Source organism: Stenella coeruleoalba (assembly GCF_951394435.1).
Source record: "Stenella coeruleoalba genome assembly, chromosome: 8".
Taxonomy (NCBI): Eukaryota; Metazoa; Chordata; class Mammalia; order Artiodactyla; family Delphinidae; genus Stenella; species Stenella coeruleoalba.
The window spans coordinates 3,002,456-3,026,589 of NC_137154.1; the positions used below are offsets into that span (position 1 = coordinate 3,002,456).

A 24,134-nucleotide genomic window follows, 5' to 3' on the forward strand; every position below is an offset into this window, starting at 1 on the left:
CCCACTAACCCCTCCCCCTTTCCCCATCTGTCTCTAGTTCTGAGCATCGGCGAAGGGGGCTTCTGGGAAGGCAGCGCCCGCGGCCACATCGGATGGTTCCCAGCCGAGTGTGTGGAGGAGGTCCAGTGCAAGCCCAAGGAGAGCCAGGCAGGTAAGGCAGACCCCACCCTCGTCCGTCCACCTCTGTCCGGCCTGGGGTCGGCGTCGTTGCTGACATAGAGCGCGCGGTAGGTACGGGCAGGTGTGCGGTTCCCGAGAAAGGCTGAGTTTCGGACCGAGGGCTTCTCTGATCCTCCGAGCGGTGGACGCCATCCCACTGGGCTTTGTCCAAACCAGAAATCGGTTGCAGGGCGTCCTGGAAGCTTTGCGTTAAAACGCTGGTCTATGCGTGTGCCAGGAAACGGAGCGTGCGTTCTAGCCGTCGGAAAAGGGCTTTGCGGGGAGAGTAAATGCTTGAAACTGCTTTATCGATCTCTCACGCCGACATCATAAACAGGCAGCTTGGCGTTTCCCCGCCGGCCCCTGCCGGGCCCTCCCCGAGGACTCGAGGTTCTCTGTCTCAGTGAAAACTGCTCGAAACAGGCCTGTGCTCGAAGCAGGTCTGAGGCACATCACTGCAGCCCCTCGCAGAACTCCCAGACACAGCCCCTGCTGGCGCTTGTCCTGAAAGCAATTGCCAAAAGATTGGATTGATTGAAATGGTAGGAGGAAACCACTTATATAAAACGGTATGAGAAACAAATAGGAGAGGTGGAGACAACACAGAGCACTAGGTTCTCCTAAGAGCCTGGTCTACGCGTGCCCGGCTGGCTTCTGGTAGAATCCCAGACCCATGGTGCATGTGTCAGAAGTGGCCACGTTCGCTTTGTGGCCGATGGCTTTGCTGCGCCCTTGGGCAGTCTCATCATGGTGCCAGTTGGGCTGTGTTCCTTTCCGGAACCTCTGGGGAACAGTTCATTCCTGTGCCTTTTCCAGGTTCTGGAGGTCACAGCATCCCTCGGCTGGGGGCCCCTCCTCTGTCCTCAAAGCCTGCAGTCGTGGGCCGGGTCTTAGGCCGCGTCTCTCTGACTCTCCCTTTTGCCTCCTCTCCCTCCAGTTTTTAGGTCTCATGTGGTCAGATTGGCCCCACCTGGAGGACCCAGGTCAGGCTAAACTAATTAGAAAGCTTAATTCCCTCTTGCCTTGTAAGGTCATGTACTCACAGGCACGGGGGATTCGAACATGGGCATCTTTTGCGGGGGCACCATCCTCTGTCTACTAAGGGTGGTGAATAAGAACACGGTAACCCTGCTTATGGTGTGGATTACTGGCCAGAGGAGGGAGGTACCGCTGCGACCCGGGGTGGAGTGGAGGTGGAGGGAGAGAACAGTGCAAAGGAGATGGGATTCGAGCTGGATTTTAGGGTGGGGGAGAGTCCAGGTGGTTCCTATTGGGTTCTGTTTGCCTTGGGCTTTCTGAGATCATGACTTACCATCGTCTGTTGTAAAGGGATGGTTTACGTGCGGTAAGAAACGCACAGGTTATAGAAGAGTTCAGTGCATTTTGACAAACGTCTCCTCCTGTGTCTCCAACTGCAGTTAAGAGGTGAAACCTGTCCATCACCCCAGAAAGGTCTCTCAGGCCACTTTGCAGTCACCCACCTCCCAACAGGAGGCAACCACAGTTCTGATTTTGTTACCGAACCGAAGTTGGGTTCATTCACCCGCCGTGCAGCCAATCTACTAATACCAGGTTGTGGTGAAGGAAGAGGCCAGTGTTCACTGCACGTGGCCGATGTGAGGCCGGCAGGGAGAATGGGCAGCTCATGTGCAAAAGCCCCGAACGCCCCGAAGGCTCTCAGGGAAGGGTTTTGAAAGAGAGTCTGAGCGAGAGAGTCATGGGGTACGTGATCGGCTCGTGCACGGTTCGCCGATCGATTGGTGGTGAGGTAACAGGGTGATGGTTCAGGAATCTCAATCGTCAACCTTCTGGTTCCCTTCAGTCTGGGGTCTACGTGCTGGCGGTCAGCTTGCAATTAACTTCCTCCACCTGGTGGGCATTTTAGTATCTGCACAACAACTCAGGGACATGACTCAGGATATCATCTGTAGCCCCTGAGGAGGAACGAAAGGTCTTTGACTTTGTTTTACGGCTAAACTATTATTATTTTGTCTCGCTCGACTGTTTCCCTCTGGTGTTGCATGTCTCTGATTGCATTTGCTCTTTGGAACTCGGGGAGGGCCTGGGAAGCTGAAGCTTTTCTACGAACAAGAGGCAAAGCTACACGAGGGGTGGGGGTGGGGGGTTCTGTCTCCAGGGAGTCCGCACAGGGTCCTGCTCGGTTTCAGTTTGTCAGCAGAGATCAGTGTAGCCTGTGCTGTTGAATTTCAAGAGCTGGAACCTACAGCACGTGCTCCTGAGCCCGGTGTCTTCCACGCAGCTGAACGCTACTGCCGGGCTGTACACTTTTGCTGTCGAAGGAGAGTGTTCGGCTGTGTGTTTATACCCCAGTATGTTTATTCATGCTCCTGGGGATGGGTGTTTCCATTGCTTCTCAGTCTGGGCTCGTCACTTAAGCTGCTATGAACATGTTTGTGCGAGTCTTTCTCCAGACGTGTTTTCCTTTCTCTTGGAGAAACACCGAGGTGCGGAACCACCGGGTCACAAGGTAGGAGTGTGTTTAATTTTATAAGGAACTACCAAACAGTTGTCCAAACCGCTGTGCCTTCTTGTACTCCCACCCCCAGCGTGTGCGCACTCCGGTGGCTCCACTTCTCAGTGACATTTGGTAACGCCAGTCTGTTTCATTTCAGCCGTTCTTAAAGGGGGTGGCGAATCTCTTACTGCGGGTATAATGTGCACTTTTCTGATGGCTGCTGTTATTAAACACCTTTCCGTGTGCTTTCTTACCTCACGTATAGCTCCTCTTGAGAAGTATTGGTTCCGGTCTTCTGTCCATTTTTAGCTGGGCGGTCTCGTAGGAGTCCTTTACAGAGTCTGCTTATCAGGGCTTGGCTAGATATATGTTACACATATTTCTCCCAGCCTGTGACTTAGCCTTTTCATTGCTGTGTCTTTTAACAAGGTTTTTAAATTTTTTAAATGAAGTCCAATTTCTCCATTCTTTGCTTTCACAATTAGCACTTTTTATAGCGCCTGTTTTTTTAATGTTGCAAACTGTGTTGAATATACATAGAATCCAGAAGATGGCAGAAAATATTTTTTAAGTGTTTCCACGCGGCAAGCTCTTTCCGTACAGAGTTGGCTGGCTTGAGCCCTGAGACGCTTTGTCTTTCGCGGAGGACCACTTTGACAGACTGTAAAGTGAACATTGAGCTGACAGATGTCACTCACATGCACTGCATGACAGGTGAATGATTCCCGGAAGGACCAGCAGGATGGAGGAACCTGCTCGGGGCACTTTACGCCTGTGAGTGGGACCACCTGATCTCTCGCCGCCTGCTGACCAGGTCAGAGGTCAAGGGTCGCCAAGAGCAGACTGAAACGGCGACACCTGATCGTTGGCTGACGCGTTGATAATGAGCTCCACTCGGTTCCGTGAAGAGCGTGGTGGTTATCTATTTAGCAAGTGATGCACTTGCTCATTTAACCTTGGTTCTGATTTCTCAGGACCACGTGTGTTTCCAACAGGCATTCCTCCGTGGAAAGCCTCATCCGGCCCGTGGAATAAGCAGGGCAGGAAGTAAGCCCGTGAGGTACACACAAGCACCCACATCTCAGCACCAGGCCGGGTGCTGAGAACTTCTAACGCTCTGTGCTCTGTCCTGGCCCCACATCCGGGCAGCCTCCCTACGGAGTGCCCGGCGTGGGTTCCTGGAGTCCCACCACCACTGATTACTCCTGGCGCGCGTCCTCCCGGAGTGATGGGGACTCAGGGCCGGCCCAGGCTCCTTCCCAGTTCCGCTGCCTCCCGGCTGGCACGGGTGACTCAGCGGCTCTGCATAGGTTTCTTCACCTGGGAAGGACGTGAAGGTGATGTGTGCACAGGGTCAGGGGGAAGGAGCGTAGTTGTAGGATTTTTTGTTTCTGTGCAGGAGAGACGGAGGTGAGTCCCGATTTATAAAAACTCACCTCTTTGCGTGCATCAGCCCAGAGAACTGACAGCAAGGTGCCACGGGCGACGATGTCACTGTGTGTGCGCGGAGGGTGGAAGTTTGGAGGAAATGGACAGTCAATTACGTACACGCCCCTCCCCGCACGCCCATCGCATGTTTATCATGGGTATCTACAGAGTTGGTGCCCCAATAACAGTGGTGCGGTACCAGCCGCCTCGATGCTCTCTGAGGGCATGTGGTACCCTGGACAGCAGGAGGGGGTCCTCATCATGCTTACTTGTCCCACCTCCACCCAACCCAGTGGGTCCTGGTCTAACAGCCCCTCCCCCTGCGTTCCATAGGTGACCACCACCAAGGTGCCCACAGAGAGGACTGGCCGGCTCTTGAGATCCATGGGGCCACCCTCCTCCACCAGAGCTGCGGGAGGAGCGAAAAGCTGATAGGAAATAGCAATTCCATCTAGTCGCCCTTGGCGTTGGTGAGGTGCTCAGGTCTTCATACCAGTTCTGTGTCTACGTGAAAGTTGTCCTGGCCCACCCCCCTGCCCCACTACTGCAAACACCTGCACAGTCTCGCTCACCCTTAGGAGGGAGCTGGGGCCATGGTTCAGGTCCTTCTCCACAGCACGGTGGGATGCCCAGCCCATCGGGGGCCCCTCTGCTGATGGCGAGATCCCTGCTCTTTGAACCTCACCCGGAATCCAAATGGTCCCTGAAGCTCAGACGGCTGTTTGAGCGTATGTTTCCTCGCACCCAGTGGACGGGAATCCGGCTCATCTTTGGTTTCAGGTGCCGTGACCTGGTGGGAGCGATGCCCAAGGCCACGGCGGGCCTTCACCTTCAGCACAGAGTGCCCCCGTGACCCACCCCCGGAAGGTGTTGAGTGAAGCCCAGGGTCTCCCGCAACCCCTAAGCCAGGGGGGCTGCTCTGGGCCGCCTTCTGGAGCCTCCCCCGCTGGACACCCCAAGGCCCACCAGAGACCTCCCTTTACCCCACCGCAGGGTTCACCCCAAAACTCTCAGTTGCCATCTTCAGGCCGCCTCGAGTTTGGGGACGGGATGGTGAGTGGACATGGGGCCCAGCAGCCCCGGCCCAGGTCCTCCCAGGAGTCTGTCCGGCGGCAGCATGCCCTGAGGTCCTCCCTTCCAGCCCATCAGGCCCGCAGCCTGGGTCCAGCCCGGGGGCTCAAGGGCTACGCCGGGGGCTGGGCTGCGCTGGGCAGAGGCATCCTGCACGCCTGCAGGCTTTATTCTCTGGCCGGCTCACCTCTCAGGCTGGCCCCTGGGAAACCTGGGCTAGATCCAGGTCCAGCAGAGACAGAGAGGGGCTGGGAGAGAGGGAAATTGGGTCTCCCCTGCCTCCTCTGCAGATGTCCCAGGACTGGCCCTGATTAGGTTGACTTGGGTCACGTGTAGAACCATTCTCCGCCGCTGGGGGATGGGTGTGCTCGCGTGACTTGCCGGGCCTGGGCAGGGCTGCGGGAGGACAGCAATGCCAAGGCCAGTCTGGTGTCAGCAAAGGGGGGGGGGGGGGGCTGGGCTTCTGCGGGCCACGACTGCAGCCTCCCCTTCAGCTGGGAGGCCAGAGAGTCTGGGCTCTTTGACCAGGGGCGGAGGCCACTGCTGTGACCCGCCTTCACCCTGGGAGACAAGGTAGGGCTGGGAGGTGTCACCGCACCTCCGGGCAGCTCTGGTTGGAGCCACAGGGCAGCAGCCAGGGCGGTCGCCGCTATGAAACAGGCGTCCCATTAGTCACGGTGCGTGTGAACCGTCTGCGACATATCATAGTGGGCACGGTCAGTTCCAAAATGGAATGTTTTTGTTATCTTTAGAACTTTTAAAAATACAGGCGAACGCCTCTGTTAGCACAACTGTAATTTAAAATATTAATAAGAGACAAGAACCGGCTTCTGAAGGAGTTCACTGCTCCCTAGCGGAACAAAAATCAATATGGGAATTCATCGTCCTGGCTGCTAATGACTGTGTTTTTGTTAAACAACCGTGGCAGAAGCACACAGCCTCCCCCCTTCTTTCTTTTACGCCATTTTATTAAAATACACTTGGAGCCTCGCCGCCTTGGTGTGTGTGCTGTTGTCTCCAAGCAGCTGCTCTGTGTTTTAAATACCGGTTTCCACGCTCGGGCTCGCCCCCAAAATAGATATCTGCCAGGTCTGTCTGCTTCCGTCGAGAGGATTCAGTCCTTGACGTCACTCTGGGACCCAGGCCCTCTCCCCTCCCCGCAGCAGCGATGGCCTGCCCCTGGTTACCATGGCAACCTGCTGATGCTGGTACCAGCCCTGCCCTGCTTCCCCACGGCCCCTCCTGATGCTACAGGATGTGGTGTCTGCAGCTCTGTCCCCAGTCACCTTGCACAGTGGTGGTCACTACGGGCCAGGGTTCTGGGGGGAGGGGGGGCGGGTGTCACCGAGATTCTCAGGGGGGTGGGGGACACTCTTAACTCCCACCCTGGGTCACCTGTATGGATGGCAGTGGGCAGGAAAGGGCTGCCATGACAAAATAGCACAGACTGGGGGCTTAAACAACAGATATTTGTCTCCCAGAGTTCTGGAGGCTGGAATCTGAGATCCAGGTGTGGGCAGGGCTCCCGGGGCCTCTCTCCTCGGCGTGTAGACGGCTGTCTTCTCCCCGTGTCCTAATGTGGCCTTTATCTGTGCTCGCACATTCCTGGTGTCTCTCCCTCTTCTTGTAAGGACACCAGTTCTGTTGGATGAGGGTCCACACTTATGACCTCATTTAACTCTAATCAGCTCCCTAAAAACCATATTTCCAAATACAGTCATGGTGGGGGTTAGGGCATCAACACATGAACCTGGGGATACAGTTCGGTCTGTGATGGTGGTGAAGAGTGGTGGCCACGTGCCGTGCTCTGCTCCACGTGGGACTTTGCAGACGCCTCCCCCCGCCACCCCCCGCCCTCCTGTCACACAGTCCCATCCCCAGTGGGGCCGTTCTGTCTGAGTCGAGGGCAGTGACTGTGTTCTCTGTCCCGAGACTGTTCCCTGCCCAGGCTGCACGCTGACCCACCAGCATCTGGAAGCCTCTCAGGGTCAGCCCCAGGGCTGTCCTCTGCTCTGGGGCAGATTTCTTCAGTACACTTGGTGCGAGCCAAGGGGATGGAAGGAGAGGGGCCGTAAGCTAGTTTGTAAATACGGTTTGTAAGGTCAGTTGACCAAGGTGTATTGTCCTCTGTGAGGGCAAAGGACCAGGAGGATACAGCGGGTTCACATTGGTGTTCCCCATACTGGACGTGGGGCCTGAAATGGAGCAGGTGCTGAGAAAGTACTTCTGGGAAGGATGAGTGGATGGGGGAGTGGATGGGTGAATGGAGAGATGGGTGAAGGTTTGGGTGGATGGATGGATGGACAGGTGGACGGATGGATGGATTGATGGAGAGATGGAGGGATGGGTGGATGGACACATGGACGGACGGACAGGTAGATGGGTGGACCTTGCATGAGGGTGGGGTCAATACCCATTCTCCCTCTCACACACAGCTCACCCCAATTCCAGTCGTGGAGCCTCTCCCACTTTAAACCTCCCCAGCTCTACTGGATGAGATCTCTTTAAAACCATGGCGTTTGCGGACAGCAGGGAAGGCAATGGGCTACTATGATACCTAAGAAAAGACCAGCATCGTTGACATCCCAGGCCAGGGTGTCTTCAGGTCCGGCTGCTGGAGAGTGTTCAGGGAGCAGTCCCTTCAACTGACCCAGAGGCACAGTGGCCTCCGTCTCTGCCTGTCCTCCCGCCTGCAAATACAGGGAACTGGACCTCCAGCCCACCCGGCAGAGCTGGTGGAGTGGCGCTGGGGTTAGGGCATCCTGCTGGAGCAGTCGACTGCCCCATCCCCCTTGGCCGTGTCATGAGTGACTTGGCCTCTTGGGGGCCCCAGAAGACGGGTGTTGTCATGCCCTGCAAGAGGTGGGATGAATGAGCTGCTACCAGTATGTGCAGGTGGCCACTGACCTCCCATCTGTCATTCTAGTGAGGACAGACCCGTGGCCTCTCCCTGGGCACCCGGTTTAGGGATGGTTAGCCAGGCCAGGAGCCCCCCTCTAGCTGGGACACAGACAGGACCCAAGGGCTACCCCCCCAGAGTGAGCCGTGGCTCATTTTGGAGAACGGAAGCATCATATGGTGCTCTGTTATTGAGTTAAGATGTTGTTTCTGACTCCTCTGAAATAGACGATAGGAAACAGATCCGGGGATAATGAATAAACATTGGCTTATGGGGGCTGCATGCTGGGAAAGATGAACTCTCACGTTGGCAGATTAAATGTAAGACATGCATATGTAAAGGAGATGTGTAAGGGCCAGCCTCCTGCTTCAGCAAATCATACAGCCAAGGAGAGCATCTGGGAGGACGCTCTGAATATCCCCTGTCCCCAGCCGGGCAGGGTCTGTGGGCTTGGGGCCGCCAGGAGAGGGAGGAGCCCGGGTTCCTAGAGGACCTGGCACCAGGGAGCCCGGGAGACAGGGCAGGAAGTGGCAGCCTGGGCACCACCCACAGACGTAAATCGAGAGTTAGCACTCGTGTTCAGCAAATGTAGCTTCCAGAAGCTTCCAAGTGGTTAAACAAGGGTCTTCTCTGGTGGTCCAGTGGTTAGGACTCCACACTTCCACTGCAGGGGGCATGGGTTCGATCCCTCGTCGGGGAACGAGGATCCCATATGCCATGCGGCGCAGCAAAAAAAAAAGTGTTTAGTCAAATCAGGTGTAAGATCAGTGCTGGACGTTCAAACCTTTTCTGCCTCATTTTACTTCCCTCTACGATCTGAAGGACTTCAGACGTGGCACCCACCTTTCTGTCTCCTTAAACTGAGATGAACTTCTCAAACCATAAGACTTACCCTTTTAAAGTGTAGAGTTCAGTGGCTTTTAGTCTAGTCTCAAGGCTGTGCAAACATCACCACTATCTAATTCCAGAACATTTTCATCACCCCAGAAAGAAACCTGTCCCATTAGCCATCACTCCCCATCCCCCACTTCCCCCAGCCCCTAGCAGTCACTCATTACTTCCTGTCTCCACGGATTTCCCCATCCTGGACGTTTCCTATAAATGGAAGGCTGCTATATGCAGTCTTTGGTGACTGACTTGCTTTAGCGTAATGTTTTCAAGGTTCATCCGTATTGCAGCAGGTGTCAGAATTTCATTTCTTTTTCAGGCTGGATAATATTTCCTTGTAAATGTAGACCACGGTTTGTTGATCCATTCATCAGCTGATGGACATTTGGGTTTCTGCTTTTTGGCTTTTGAATTAGTACTGCTGTGAATATTCGTGTAAAAGTTTCGGTTTGAACACTTGTTTTCAGTTCTTTTCGGGCACACCTAGGAGTGGAATTGCTGGGTCACATGGTAACTCTGTTTCACCTTTCTTTTTTTTTTTTTTTTTTTTGCGGTACGCGGGCCTCTCACTGTTGTGGCCTCTCCTATTGCGGAGCACAGGCTCCGGACGCGCAGGCTCAGCGGCCATGGCTCACGGGCTCAGCCGCTCCGCGGCATGTGGGATCTTCCCGGACCAGGGCATGAACCCGTGTCCCCTGCATCGGCAGGCGGACGCTCAACCACTGCGCCACCAGGGAAGCCCGCTAAGCATCTGTTTATGTGCTTATTGGCCGTTTGTGTATAATCTTTGGAGAGGAATTCGCTTTTTAAATTAACATGTTATCATACTCGTCGTGTCTGGTCCTGCAGTGAATTTGGAAAACATAGAAAGGTACAAAGAAAACAAAAATCACTCGTAATCCTACCCCACATTGATAATCCCCACCCTAAATTTTGGTCCTTCTTTGAGTAAAAATACATATTAAACAAAGTCGAATGCATCCTTTTAAATTATGGATCCTACTTTTTCTCTTTCCCAAGTGACAAAGGACTTGGTGTCATGGATTGAAAACAGTCTTCCGAAACACCATTTCTGGAAGCCGTCGTGGTCGAGCCATTGATGGACAATGTCCATCACTGATGTCACTGATGTGACATTGACATGACACTGGCTATCCAGCTATCCACTTTGCTATTGCAAGTAGCACTTCAGCGAGCAGCCTCACAGTTTTTTTGTTTGTTTGTTTTGTTTCATTGGGTCTTCGTTGCTGCACGCGGGCTTTCTCTAGTTGCGCTGAGCAGGGGCTTCTCTTCGTTGCGGTATGCGGGCTTCTCGTTGCGGTGGCTTCTCTTGTTGTGGAGCACGGGCTCTAGGCGCACGGGCTTCAGTAGTTGCAGCACGTGGGCTCAGTAGTTGTGGTGCACGGGCTTAGTTGCTCCGCAGCACGTGGGATCTTCTCGGACCAGGCCTCGAACCTGTGTCCCCTGCATTGGCAGGTGGATTCTTAACCACTGTGCCTCCAGGGAAGTCCCACAATGTACAAGCTCTGTGTCCATGTCCTCAGGATGCGTCGCCTTGAATCAGCTTGCCCTGGTACCTTGCCCAGCGTGAAGCCACCTCTTCTCTGTCTTCAGCCCTAGAACTGCACTGATGTCCGGGACAGACATCTGACTGTATCCCGTCTCTCTCCTTCAGGGAGTCCCCAAGGGTCCTCTCGGGGTGCAGCTCTCTGCAGCTCCCTAAAGATAGGACCTGCCTACAGCCCTCGGGGCAGGGGACTTGGGGACATAGAATACACCTTTCCTCAAATCAGCAGGGACTGGTTTCAGGGGCAGGCGAGACCCGCCGCTGCACAGGCCCTCACCTCTTTAACGCTCCCAAGTCGCCATCCTGGAATTCTTCATCGTTTTTGCACACCCTCCCCTCCCCACCCCACCCCCATTTTCATTTTGCATTGGGTCCCTAAACTTTCCTAGAGGCTCTGCTGACTTGGGTACGCCACCACCTGCCTCCACCTGGTGCCCGAGGGCATGCGTTTAGTGCTTATACTCAGAGATCGTCACCCTCTAGAGGGCTGCCATCTTTAAACAAAGGCGGCTTCTTCTGAAAACACCCAGGGTTCCTGATGGCACGGGCTGCGGCGCGTTGGGAGCTTCTCCTGCAGCTCAGCTGAGGTTGGGATTTGGCCACAGGGAGTATGTATTATTGGTGCGTCCTCCAGCCTCCCCCCACCCAAGGATAGGGCTCTAAACTCGGCTCAGCAGTGGCCGTGCTGACCACCGTGGGCAGGCCGACCTGCACCGTGGACCACCTGCTAGGATGGGCGCGGAGCGGTAGCCAGGCTGCGGAAGCCTGTTGCGACTAGACACAGGCTCCGGGGCCCCCCTGCAGCGGGAGCCCCGGCTCCAGGTTGCCTCCGTTAGAGACTTGTGTTGAGAAATCATGGCCGAATGCAGCCAGGTGCCCCAGGAACGGGGTCCAGCTCGGCACAGCTGTGGACTGTGGCGAGTGTGCCCCAGCGGCCCCTGCTTATGACACAAATAGGCCCTTCACCCGGATCCAGAAGGTTCTCAGTGTGCCCTCCATGTGTGCAGAGGAGCCGCCCCTGGGCTTCTCCGTGGAGCCCCCCCACCCCGGGCTGAGCACCTTCCTTTGTCAGGTGCCCAGGGAGCCAGCTGCCCTTGCCTTTTTGGCATTAGCCAGTGGGGCGGGTGGCCCCAGAGCGCGCCCCAGCCTCCGTGTCTCTGAACAGTGCCCTCTGCCCGTGGGGCTGCCCGCATCCCTCCCTCCCCTCCTTTCAGGACCAGGGGAGGGTCCCCCGAGCCTGTTAACCCCTGGGGTGCTGTGTGGGGAGGAGGGACTGAACTCGGAGCAGGGAGGACTCTGGGAGCCTTTTCTAAGGAGAGGGAAGCCCCACCTTCTGATTAGTGCTAAGAAAACTGACACCAAAGTCACTCTCCTTGTCACCGCAGTGCTTCTGGTTTGCAAATGGTTACAACTTCTCAAAGTGCCGGTTCTTTTTCCCAAGTGTCTTCTGCGGGACACAAAGGGCCCATTTTACAGAGAAGGACACTACAGGTTAAGTAACTTCCTGGCAGTCACGCTGGGACCCGGGCTCACTGGCCTTCTCAGCACGATGACGTCCATCCAAATGGGTCTTTTAGGGCCAGCAGTGGGGGAGGGGGAGGGGTTGTCAAATAATTTAGCCGGACAGCTAATCAGGACAGTGCCTGACCATGACCTTGATGGGCTCCGGAAGTTCCCACCCAAGCAGATCGGTAGCGATGTTAGCAGTCTCCCCGAGGGCCTCCCCAAGCCTGCATCGTGTTCCTAGATTTTATTATTGGGGCAGGGGCTGGGCTGGTGGCTCTGTTTCCCGGAAGGACACCCGAGGAAAGAACAGGAGAGAAGGCCAAGCTCTGATCCCACATGTGGGATACTGGAGTGGAAACTAGAACTTTCTCTCTCCCCTAGACCAGAGCTTCATCTGACCTGATCCCCCACTGCACGCTGCCCATCAGAGATGGGGGCCCAGGTCGTGCCACACACCTGCTGTGACATGCCACCCAGAGGTCACACCCTCACAGTGGTCCCCTCCGTGACCCGCGTCGGGGTGGGAAATGGGGGCAGCCTCGTGTGGGCAGCCTCCCGGGTCTGCAGGGCGCCATGCGTGTTGGAGCCTCTCCCACTGGCACAGATCAGAGCATTGGGGGCAGGGGTCACAGACCTCAGTGAGGGTCGATGAGAGCTGCACACACACACGTACACACGCGTGCCTGCATGGTGCACCGTGCGTGTGCACACGTGCTCACACGTGTGTGCATACACACAGTGCCGTGGACTCTTCCAGAGGCCCCGGCTGCACGGTGTGTCCCTTGAACACCCACTCGGGTAAACGTGCCGCTCCCGCTTGGCTTCGGGGCCGAGCTGTCCTTGAGGCCTGGCACAGAGGCAGAAGCCCAGCGGTGATCTGACCCACTTCTTATTCCTGAAGCTCCCGGCTTTTCTCGCAAACGCTCCTAGAAGGAGTCTCACTGCCAGGGAGACCGCGTCATTTACCATCCAAACGGGGACACTTGTGAGAGCAAAGAAGGGCAGCTGGCATCACCTGCCGGCTGCCAGGGGCACGGGGCTGCCCTACTTACTGCCGGGAACAGAGGCCTGGCGGGTCCGGGTGTTAGGACATGCTCCCCCGGTACGGGAGACCGGAGCCCCGGGGCCGGTCATTCACCCACTCATTCATTCATTCACCCCAACCCCCTGGCACTGGCCGACACCTGGGGTGGGGGGCCTGGATTCCACGGAGGAGAGCCCACCCCTGAGTTACAGGAGGGGAGAGAGGGACTTTTAACCAGGGTGGACAAACCCCGCAGGGAGCCCCAGAGGCTCAGGGTGGCGGCGCCCAGCACACCGGGTGCTCAGCACGGCGCCCTCTGCTGCCACACTGGAGACCTGCCTCCCGGACATTGGCAGGGACTTGGCACCGACAGGCAAGTCCAGGTCCTGGGGCATTGCTTGGCTGAACGGGGCCAGGTCTGTCACCTTTGGACTCGTGTCCAGTGACCCTTCGTGTCTGAGGGTCATGCCTCCACCCTCAGGGTCTGCCTGGAGGGGCTCCCCGCGGGGGCAGAGCTGCTGGGATGTCCGTGCCTGCACTGGTGGGGACCCCGGCTTGGCCCAGTGACCTGGGGACGTCACCTGCCCTCTCTGTGCTCGGTCCCTTCGCCCGCAGACGGTCCTGCTGGGCCTGGCGAGAACTCACGTGACCCCCGTAGAGGCACCTGGCGTCTCCGCGTGGCGCAGGGGCCCCGGTCCATTGCTGCACGGCAGTCAGGGTCCAGCCGCAGAGTGGCCTCCTGGGCCCAGGGTGACCCGCTGTGTCCCCCAGTGTGTCCGGGACTCGCACTGTGCACACCAGGGCAGGCCAGCCGGGCACCAGCAGCGGCCCTGCCGCCGGGTTTGCGGCACAGGCGGTGGGGAGGGTGAAGCTTCCTCCCCAAGGCCCACGCAGCCAGCGGGGGGCCCCGGGCTCTGCTCCTGAGCGTGAGCTCTCTTCCTCTTGGCAAAAGCCCTGCTTCTCCACCAAGCCTGATCCAAGGGCCGCCTCCCCCCGGAAGCTCTCCCTGCCTCTTCCCGTCCTAGCAACAAGCGTGGTGCGTTCGGCTGTCTGCTGTTTGCAGAGCCTGCGAGCTGTGTGTGCGGGTTCCTGCACAGGCTCCGTGAATCCGGGATGGTGGGTCACAGAGGCCCGGGGGCAGAGGGAAGGCGCCCTCTCGCTCCTCCCTCTCGGAGCTCCCCAAGGCCTGAGGCTTCTGCAGCCCTGCTCTCCCGCCCAGGAAACCCCCGACCCATGGCCGCTCCCTCCCTTTGCTTGTTGAGCCAATCAGGAGCGCAGTGTGGTGCCCGCCTACTCGGGAGATGGGGGGGGAGTAGGGGGCGGGGCTCTCTCCCGCAGAGACCAGCCCCTCCGCTAGGACAGCGCCTGCTCTGAGGCCCGTCGCCCATGTGCCCGCACCCCTTCTCGGGAGCTTGGCCCGCACATTCTGTTCCCGCGCTGTTCCCAGCTCCAGTGCCCTTGCCACCAGCTCACTCCTTCCCGGCCTCTGATTTCAGCTCAGGCATCGCGTCGAGGGCCCACCTGCCCTCCTTTTGGTAGCATGAAACTCCTTGGCTGGGTGGGGTCTATCTGTCCCTCCTCTGTCCCCTGAGTGACAGCAGGGACCTTGTCTGCCTCGCTTGCCATTTTGTCAGCAATTCCGGGTCTGGTGTAGATCCCTCGCCGGGTCAGGACCAACTCCCTGAATAAATCCACCACCAGACGTGGCCCCCGCGCTTACAGACAGGGGGCTGGGAGCTCACCTTACACAACGGGGCCCGGGACGTGCGACTCTCTCCAGTTTACAGGGAAGGAAACCAAGTCTCCAAGAAGCTCTGCAGCTTTCTCGGGTCTCCCAGCTGGCAAGTGGCCACCCCGGCGCTGAACCAGGCCCGTGTATTTTGTCTCCATCACCCCACCCGCCGCTGCTTCTTGGCCCAGGGCCCTGCAGGGTCGGGCAGGAGAGACCCAGAGCATCCAAGGTGGTGACCCGAGGAGTGTGGGCTTGGAGGGAAGGCAGTGGTGGCCAAGCAGAGCCCCGGGCAGAATGTTCTGGAATCTTTTTTTCAGATGTGTTTAAATTGAAGTGAAATTCACATAACGTAAAATGAACCATTTTATTTTTTTAACACTTTTTTTTAAGACGTTTTTTGATATGCAACATTTTTAAAGTCTTTGTTGAATTGGTTACAGTACTGCTTCTGTTTTATGTTTTGGTTTTTTGGCCCCGAGGCATGTGGGATCCCAGCTCCCCGACCAGGGATTGAACCCACACCCCCTGCATTGGAAGGTGAAGTCTTAACCACTGGACCGGGCCGCCAGGGAAGTCCCCAGAATGAACCATTTTAAATTGGACAATTCTGTGGTGTTTAGAATACCCACCTACCGTCTAATTTTAGAACATTTTCATCGTCCCCCTAATCTGCTTTCTGTCTCTATAGATTTCCCTTTTCTATACACTTCATGTGAAAGGGACCACGTAACATGTGTCCCTTTGGGTCTTGCTTCCTTCACCTTGTGTAATGTTCTGTAAGTCCACCCATGTTGTAGCATAACTCAGTGCCTCTTTCCTTTTTAGCGCTGAAGAAGATCCCATTGCACGGATACGCCACATTTTATTTATCCATTCATCCATTGATGGACGTTTGGGTTGTTTCCACCCTTTCGGCGGTCATGAACATGTTTAAGTGTTGGGTTGGGTCCCTGTTTTCAGTTCTTTGGGGGACACACCTAGGAGAGGAATTGCTGGGACATATGGTAATTCTATGTTTCACTTTTTGAAGACCTGCCAGGCTTCGCCACACCCTGGAATTTTGACTCTGAAGAGTGAGGTCAGTGTGGCTGGTGCCTCCCGGAGCCGGGGCAGGAGTGTGGGCTGGAAGGCTGCAGTGATACCCTCGCCCCCTCTGGCCTGGCATCTTATCTGCAGCCAGCGTGTGGTGCACGAAGCCCAGCCCTCAGGTGGGCATCTGCTGTGACACTTCCCCACATGTGTGTCCCCGCCCCCTGACTGTGCACGGCTCCCCAGGGCAGGGACCCTGCCTGCTGCCCCCTTAGTGATCCAGGCCAGCGCCCAGGAGGCCCACCACACAGGCCTGCCACGTTGGAGATAGCAGAACGGACAGCAATCTGAAAGAGCTCGTTATTTTGTAACGAGAGTTAACCAGCCCGAAACAGATTTAGAATTCAGTGTGGTTAAAAATCATCAGTCTTATGCCGTTTAAAAATTGCTTGTCATTTTGTATGCCAAGAACTCTTCCAGCAGCCTACTTTTCCAAAATGATCGCTGATTGGAACAAAAACATTGCCACTAAAATTAGAGTGACAAAATGGAGTTGTTATGAAACAAAAAGGAAATCGACAGGTACATTTTAACAAGTGAGGAACACCCCCCCTACCTGTGGGAGCAGCCACGGGCACAGCTGCCCCATATACTCCCAGGAGCCTTTATTTCCACATGCGGGTTCTGTGGTTTGATTAAACCCATGACGAGAACCCATCTGAGAAAGAGTGTTTGCTTAGGAGTAGAAAGTATTTTAGTGATTTAGGTCTGGGCCTGGAGATATACAAGTGAGGCGTGGCTGGAGAACTCTAATAGATAGGATGCTTTCCAATTAGTGTCAAAATCCAGACGTGTATCTTGAAAGAAGAGACCCTCCTCCCCTTTACCATCTCCCTCCGCCTCAGCTGGAGCATCTCGACATGACAGGAAAACGTACGAGAACCATGGCTTAAATGAGGCAGAGGTTTGTTCCTCTGTCATGTTAGAGGAGACAGAGGAAGATGGTCCGACGCTGGGGTGGGGGCTCTGGGCGCTTGAGGATCTAAGCTTTTCCCGTCTTGCTGCTCCATCATCCTTAACAGGCTGCCTCATGGTTCAAGGCAGCTGCTCAGATTCCACCCATTGCATCCACATTCCAGCAGAGGAAAGGAGAAGACACAAAACCACACTCCCTCTTTTTAAGGACATGCAAAGTGTCCACTATTCTTCCAACTACTGACCACAATCTAATCTTAAGGAAGGCTGAGTGTTATAGCCTTTATTCCAGACAACCTGTGGAAAAAGTGGAGAACTGACGTTGGGGTAGACAGCTGGCCACTTTGCCATAGTACGTCCTAAGGAACAGCCTTCTTCCTGTTCTCATAGTGTGCACCGCATCTGGACAACCTCCCCTCCACCACTGCCACCCCCACCTCACCCAGAGCAGCTCAGGATGCAAGACGTGAGATGTCATTTGAGCACAGCTGGCGGTGGGGGTGGGGGGGATGCTTTAAGTAAGAAAAAATTTTATTCACACACGGAGAAATTGAGGCTTGTAGAGTGGAAGGGACTTGCCCAAGGTGAGTCGGTGCCTGCACACTTATACCAGCCACCCTGGGGGCCCTGGCTGGGGCTTCCAAAGTTCCATCAGATTTCTCACCATCTTCTGAGATCCTGGACCTCTTAACAGGTCAGAACCTGTGTCCTGAAGCATGGAATATTACCTCTCGTATCCGTCAGGCCTCTTGGTTACAAATGGTAAAAATCAAGTTCAACCTGGCTGGAGCCAAAAAGGAAACATAATAGCTTTAAAGGACAAGAATAAGAGCTTCAGGCGTGGCTGGATCCAGGTGTTCAGGGAGCATCAGGAAGCTCTCTTTCCATCCCCTTTCTCTGGCGTCCTCTGTATGAATTCTTTCCTTTGGCAGGGTCTCCCCGTACCATGTGGAGGTGGCCACCAACAGCACCAGGTTACGGTTCAACTATTTTAGCAGCCGTAGAAAGAGGAGAGTGCCTCTTTCCCAATCATCATGAGAGAAGTTTCAGGATTGGGTCTCGATGAACTGATTTAAGTCATGTGACCAAGGGGGTAGGCTGGACCCATTGGCCAGACCAGGATCCCATGCCCATCCCTGGAGGGGACTGGGCACAGCACATCCACTAAACTGGGGCTAAGTGTGTTTCCCCAGAAGGAGGAAATGGACACTGGCCGGCTGAGCGCATATGTCCCTTCCTCCCCTGCTCCTGCACCCTGTGATTTCTTCCCTGACTCTTTTCTCCCCGATACAAACAGCGCTGTCCTAGTGTCACCCCCTAGGGCTCTTGCTCGCTGGCTCGTCTTTGCATCTGTAAGGCTCTTCCTCCCAGTGCCTGAGAATCTCGTAGGAGAAGGACCGTAATACCCTCTCTGGATCCTCATTGCCTGCCCAGTACAGAACTTGGTGTAAAACAGGGGCTGCTCAATGTATGGTGGACAGTAGATGGAAGGGAGGACAGGCAGGTGGATGGATAGATGGATGGATGGAAAGAAGGATGGGTGGCCAGAGTGATGCATGGATGGATGGGTGGAGGGATAAATGAATGGATAGTTTGGTGAGGGGTGGATGGATGGGTGGGTGAATGGATGGATGGATGAGTAGATGGGTGGATGGATGGATGGATGGGTGGGTGGATGGATGGATGGAGGAATGGGTGGGTGGATGGGTGGATGCATGGATTTGGAGGTGATCTAATAACCAGCTGGAGGAAGGAAAACGTGTGGATCACACAGCCCTGATGAACTACATGCAGTTTAATGCAGTGGTACCATTTAACTTTCATACGTTCAGCCCTTTTAAAAAGCATTTTAATAGCATGGGTGACACCAAGCCACACCCATCTGAGGAGGGTGAGAGGAGACACCGACCAGCTGAGCACCCCTCCTGAGCTAGCAGGAACTGGGGCTGTGTTTTCACTGGTTCCTCGGGCTGACTCAGGTCCCCCCGTCTTGCCCAGGCCTCTCCTGCCTCACTGGGTGTGATTCTGGTGGGAAATACGTGGTTCTGTCCGAGTCCTGTTTATTACGTGTAGCTCATGTCCATTACGAGTGATGTATACGTGTGACCCGACAGGCAGAACTCTCAAACCCAGGCGTGTTGCGCTGTCTGGTCACGCGGTGCTCTCCATGTGTGCCATTGATGTGGGACTCGCTGACCCGAAAGCATAAGCTGTGCCCCCCGTGTGACTGACAGCTGGGACGCAGCACGGGAGCGCCGGGTGGGGCAAGTGCCCTTCACCCACCACGGTGAGCCCAGACAGTGCTGGGTGGCCCCAGGGCAGCAGGAGGCGGGTGGACTCCCCCTGTGTGTGCCAGGACCGGGGCAAGTGCTTTACCTGCATCCTCACCACAGTCCATCCAGACCCCCTGGGCTCCATGCCGCCTCCACCCCTCCCTCCTGACCCTTGGTGCCTCCGTTTCCCCTTCTGTGCCACGTGGACAACAGTCATCCTATCACACGGCATTGTTGAGAGGATGATTAAATGACCCCATAATTATAAAGCTCTTACGGCCTCTGCACACAGTAGGCGCTCAATAAATGGTGTCCCTTGGGATTTATTGTTTTGGTTGCAGTTGTGATTTAGGCCCGCCCTCGAAAGTCACTGGTCTCTATTCTCTGGGTGAAGAAACGGAGGCTCAGAAAGGTTAAGTCACTTGCTTCAGGTCACATAGCCAATTGAGAGGCAGAGACGGGGCCTGAGTCCAGAGCCCGAGGGGAGTTCCCACTTCACCACGCCAGGGGAAGTTGGGGGATTGGGGTGGTAATGTTTCACCTGTTTTCTACCAGCTTCCTTTGGAGCTGGGACATCATGTGCCCTGGGGACTCGCGCCTGACCCAAGCGGGGTGTCCGATTACCAGGGAGACCTCGGCCTAGCTGGACCTCACAGTGGTGGCAGGTGGCAGTCACGTGGCCCGGCCGTGGGCCATGACTTCAGAAAGATGCTTCACTCCTCCCCTCTCCTTCTGAGCTCCTCAAACAAGGCCACCACCTGCCTGCCCTTCCTTCCTCCTTCGGGGCAAACTGGGAGCATGTGTCAGGTGGCCACTGTGGGCAGCCAAGGTGACCTTGACTGTGCTCACCTCTCGCCTCTCCAGGTGAGTGTGGCTGACCTGGAGGACCCAGGGCCAGCTGCCCCCAAGGCAAACAAAGTCCCAGGCTATCCAGAATGGCACACGCTGAGAAGTCGTGCCCTCCGCTGCCCAGGGGCCCGTGCACCCCGCGGTGGACCACCCGCCTTATCATGCAGTGGCTGCTTCTGGACTGCGCGGAGGGGCCTGGGGTGGGAAGGTGCTTTATTGCTCTCCCCTCGGCTTAAAAGTAACCCCCGTTGAGGCCGTGTTTGGGAAACAGCAGCACTTTGATAACTAACGTGACGGCTTGGTTTTCACTTTGTTGGAGTTTTACTCTCTCCCGTCGGCTTCGAGATGAAAAAATTCATGAGACGCTGTGGGCAGATTGAGGCGGAGGAGGGGGCATGGAAGTCGGGGTTCTCAGAGTCCCTTGATGGGGGGCTCTCAAAATCCCACCCTGGAGGCTGACTGAGGTGGCCTGGGCTGGGGCCAGTGGGTCTCCGGACGTGCTCCCTGACCAGCAGCCACTGCAGTGGTGTCACCTGGGAACTTGCTAGAAATGCAGGTGCTTGGGTTCCGCCCCCGAATTGGGAATTCCAGGGATTCGGGTGTACCTGGAGTCTGAGATCCTGGCTTAACGAAGTCAAGGGTCACGTGGGAAGGTTTTGCTACTTTGAGTGTGGTCCATAGACCACAGCATCGGCATGGCCACCTGGGCGTCTGTTAGGAATGCGGAATTCCAGGTCCCCTGGGACCTGCTGAAGGAGCACCTGCGTGTTGACAGAGTCCCAGTGACTCGTGGGCGTGGCGAAGCTGGGGCTGGGGTTGGGGTGCATTCAGAGTGTCTGTGCATCTTCTCTGGGATGGGAGGGAGACCTGGTGGGGCCAGGATGGCCTCGGGAGACCGGCCACCCACCCAGTTTCCCTTCCTGCTGGCTCTGCTCACCCTTCCCGAGCCCCACCCTCCCTCCATCCAGGGGAAACGTGCTTCCGGCACACCTCACACCCCATCTAACTGCCTTGAGATGAGAGAGATGTGTAGTCTCGGTTCCAAAAGATTCTCAGCCCCTCTCCCTGAACCAGCTTTTGGGAGAACCGGCCAAGATCACACAGGTCCCCACGAAGTCATCTGGGGACAGAAGGACGCCCCTCAGGCTGCCCAGGCCAGCACTTCGTCTTCCTACACCAGGGTACAGGTCTGGTTATTCAAAACCTGGATAACCTGAAGCTGTTTTGTAATACGGAAATAACTGCTAGTTTCCAAGCATAGGAGCACAATGCAGAAGTTGTCCTGGGACCTCCTGCGTCCTCCCAGCCCCCCGGGAAGCCTCCATGTTGGAGGAACCCCCCGGCACGGTGACCCCACCTCCGCTTGCTGTTTTCCTTGGACCTTTCGGGAAGCGGTTCTGGCCCTGTGTTCCCTGTCTCAGTCGCTAGATGGCAGCCGCGGGGCGCAGAAGCCGCAGAGAGGGGCGTGTGGGTCCCTGCTCCAATCGGAGCCCTGGGGAGAAGTTCCTCCGGGAATCAGGCATCCCTCCACCAGGATTTCTCGTGGGGAGCATGTTTTCAAGGTTACTGTTCCGAGCAGAGCCCACTTGGCCCTGTCGACTGAGGAGTCAGAGGCCTGCCGTCACGTTGTGGCCTCTGCAGGGCCAGGTGGGGCTGCGGACACACCAGGAGGCCAGCGGGAGGATGGACCGTCCCGGCGCAGGGACAGGGCAAGGGGGATTGAGGGCAGAGGGACGGAGGGCAGCCCTTCTGCACACGCTCACCTCAAGGAAGCCCCTGGGAAGCTGACATCCCGTAAGAAGGCTGCACACGGACTTACCATGTGTTCCACACCCTCCGTGAGCTCAGGCAGCGGGCGCAGGAATGCCTGCACCACACAAAACGTACAGCGACGGTGGGTTTTCATCTCAGACGGGCAGCCTGGGGCGAGGCCTCGGAGCCCCTAGCCTCACCCCCGACTGTCCGCACGACGCCACGTGGGCTGGCTGGGTGGCCCCTCTGCTTCTCAGTTTCCTCGTGTGTAAAAGAGGGAGGACGATGGATCTCGCCCCGCTCCCTTGGGAGGATCAACCGATTTAAACGCGAAGCAGTCAGCGCAGCGTCTGCCACAGTGTAGGCAGGCGCTGCTCCACATAATATTACTGTTATTAATTAAGTAACCATGCTGATTACTCGCTATCTTATATGTAACAGGGATTCGACTCTAGGCTCAAATAATTGCAAACAGGCCTTTGGCAGCCAGGGGGATCGTGCAGGACGTTTCCAAGCACTTCAGGCATTTTGCTTCCCTTATTGCCTATCGCTATTATTGCATAATTGTCATTATTATAGTTACTATCGTTGGTGTTATTCGTATCTTTGAGGGGACCCGGTACTCCCTGTAATCAATGTCTCTCCTGCCCAGGGCCATCTTACGTCCAACCATTTAAGCGGTCCTTGCCAGCCCCTCAACTCAGAAAGCAGTTCCTGGGAAACTGCTCTGTCTCCAAGGCGTCAGCATGGCCTGGGCCCCCTGGTTTTCCTCATCTTTGTCTCCCCCTCCGGCCAGCAAGGCAGTTCCACTAAGCCCCGTTGGTCTGTGCTGTTCAGGTAGCAGCAGAGGCCGGTGGGAAGCCAGAAGGCTCTCGTCTCCACCACCTCCCGCCTCGGCCTTCCCCAAGCCACTAGGAGCCAAAATACGGGAGTCAGGGACCTGGGTCCCAGGCCTGGCGCACGCCGTTTCCTCGTGGATACACTGAAATTTGTCAAACACTTTTTCTGCCTCTGTCGAGGTGGTTGTGGTCCTCTTTTTCAGTTTGTTTGTGTCGTCCTTTGTGTCAATTGATTTTTCAAATATTGAACCGACCTTGCATTTCCGGGGGTAACGTTCACTTGGTCATGAGGTGTTATTCTTCTTATATGTTGAGGGATTTGAGTTCCTAGTATTTTGTTGAGGGTACCGTGAGAGATGTTGGCCTGATTTTCTGATGCTGTCTTTGTCTGGGTTGGGTTTCAGTGTGATGTTAGCTTCATAAATTGATTTGGGATGTGTTTTCTCCAGTTCTCTTTTCTGGGAAAGACTGTGTAGAATTGGTGCTGTTTTCTCTTGAAATGATTGGTAATATTTGCCAGTGAAACCATTTGAGTCTAAAGATGACTTTTTCAGATGTTTATTAAACTACTAATTCAATATCTGTAATAGCTATAATGCAGTTTAGATTATCTGCTTCCTCCTGGGTGAATTTGGGTAGTGTGTGACTTTCAAAGAATTAGTCCATGTTAAATTGTCAAATTTATCTGAGCTGTTCCTAGAGTCCCTCATCATCTCTTTCATGTCTCTTCGGTAGTGATAGCACCTCTTTCATTGCTTCTTTATTTTCTTTGCCAATTTTGCTAAAACCTTATCAACTTTATTGATCTTTTCAGAGAACTAGCTTTCAGCTTCATTGATTTTCCTCTATTCTTTTTCTAGTTCACTGATTTCTTGCTTTTGTTATTTTCTTCCTCCTGCGTGCTTTGAGTTTATTTTGCGCTTTTTCTAGTTCTGTGACTCAGGATGTGTGTTCTTGGGAATATTCTGTAGGCCTTGAAAAGAGTGTGTGTTCTGTGGACTGTTCTAGAAATGTCAATTAGATCCTATTGATGTTATTTTTCAGAGATTTTTATGCCTCTGTTGACGTGCCCTGTACTAGTTCTATTGATTGCTAAGAGAGGAATGTTGACATTTTGCAATATAATTATGTCCTTGTCCATTTTTTCCTTTCAGTTCTGTCAGATTTTGCTTCCTGTATTTTGGAGTTCTGGTATTAGGTGCAAATTTATTTGAGACCGTTATGTACTCTTGGTGGGTTGATCTTTTGATTATTATTTCATGTTCCTGTTCATCCCTGGTAATTAGTATATGCAGGATATATCTCTTCCATCCTTTCACTTCAAACTTCCCTATGTCATTATATAAAAAGCCGATTCCTTGTAGACGGCAGATCATTGGGTGGTTGATTAAAACTCCATTCTGACAGTCTCTTTATCTGCTGTGTTTAGACTAAATTTGATCTACTTATTAATCTGTTTATATTGTTATCTACCAGTTTACTTTTGTTCTCTCCGTCCTTTGTTCTCTTTTTTCTTTCCTGATTTTTTTTTTTAATTTGGGTAGTTTACTTTTCCAAGTTTTAATTTACTTACTGAAGGTCTTACTCTTATTTGTGTAGCTTCATGTGTTTGTGGTTGCTCTGGTTACGTAACTTTTCACAGTTTTCTGAGCGTTAATATTTTACCG

General features: G+C 54.8%; 1 protein-coding gene across 2 annotated transcripts in view; it reads left to right on the forward strand.

Annotated features, from left to right (window-relative positions):
* SHANK2 (SH3 and multiple ankyrin repeat domains 2) overlaps positions 1 to 24,134 on the forward strand; it is a 552,956-nt gene that overhangs the window by 286,926 nt on the left and 241,896 nt on the right. For both annotated transcript variants that reach the window (XM_079928829.1, XM_079928828.1), the window contains one exon: positions 38 to 151. In XM_079928829.1, the coding sequence (XP_079784955.1) occupies positions 38 to 151 (114 nt within the window). The remainder of the gene's footprint in view (positions 1 to 37; positions 152 to 24,134) is intronic.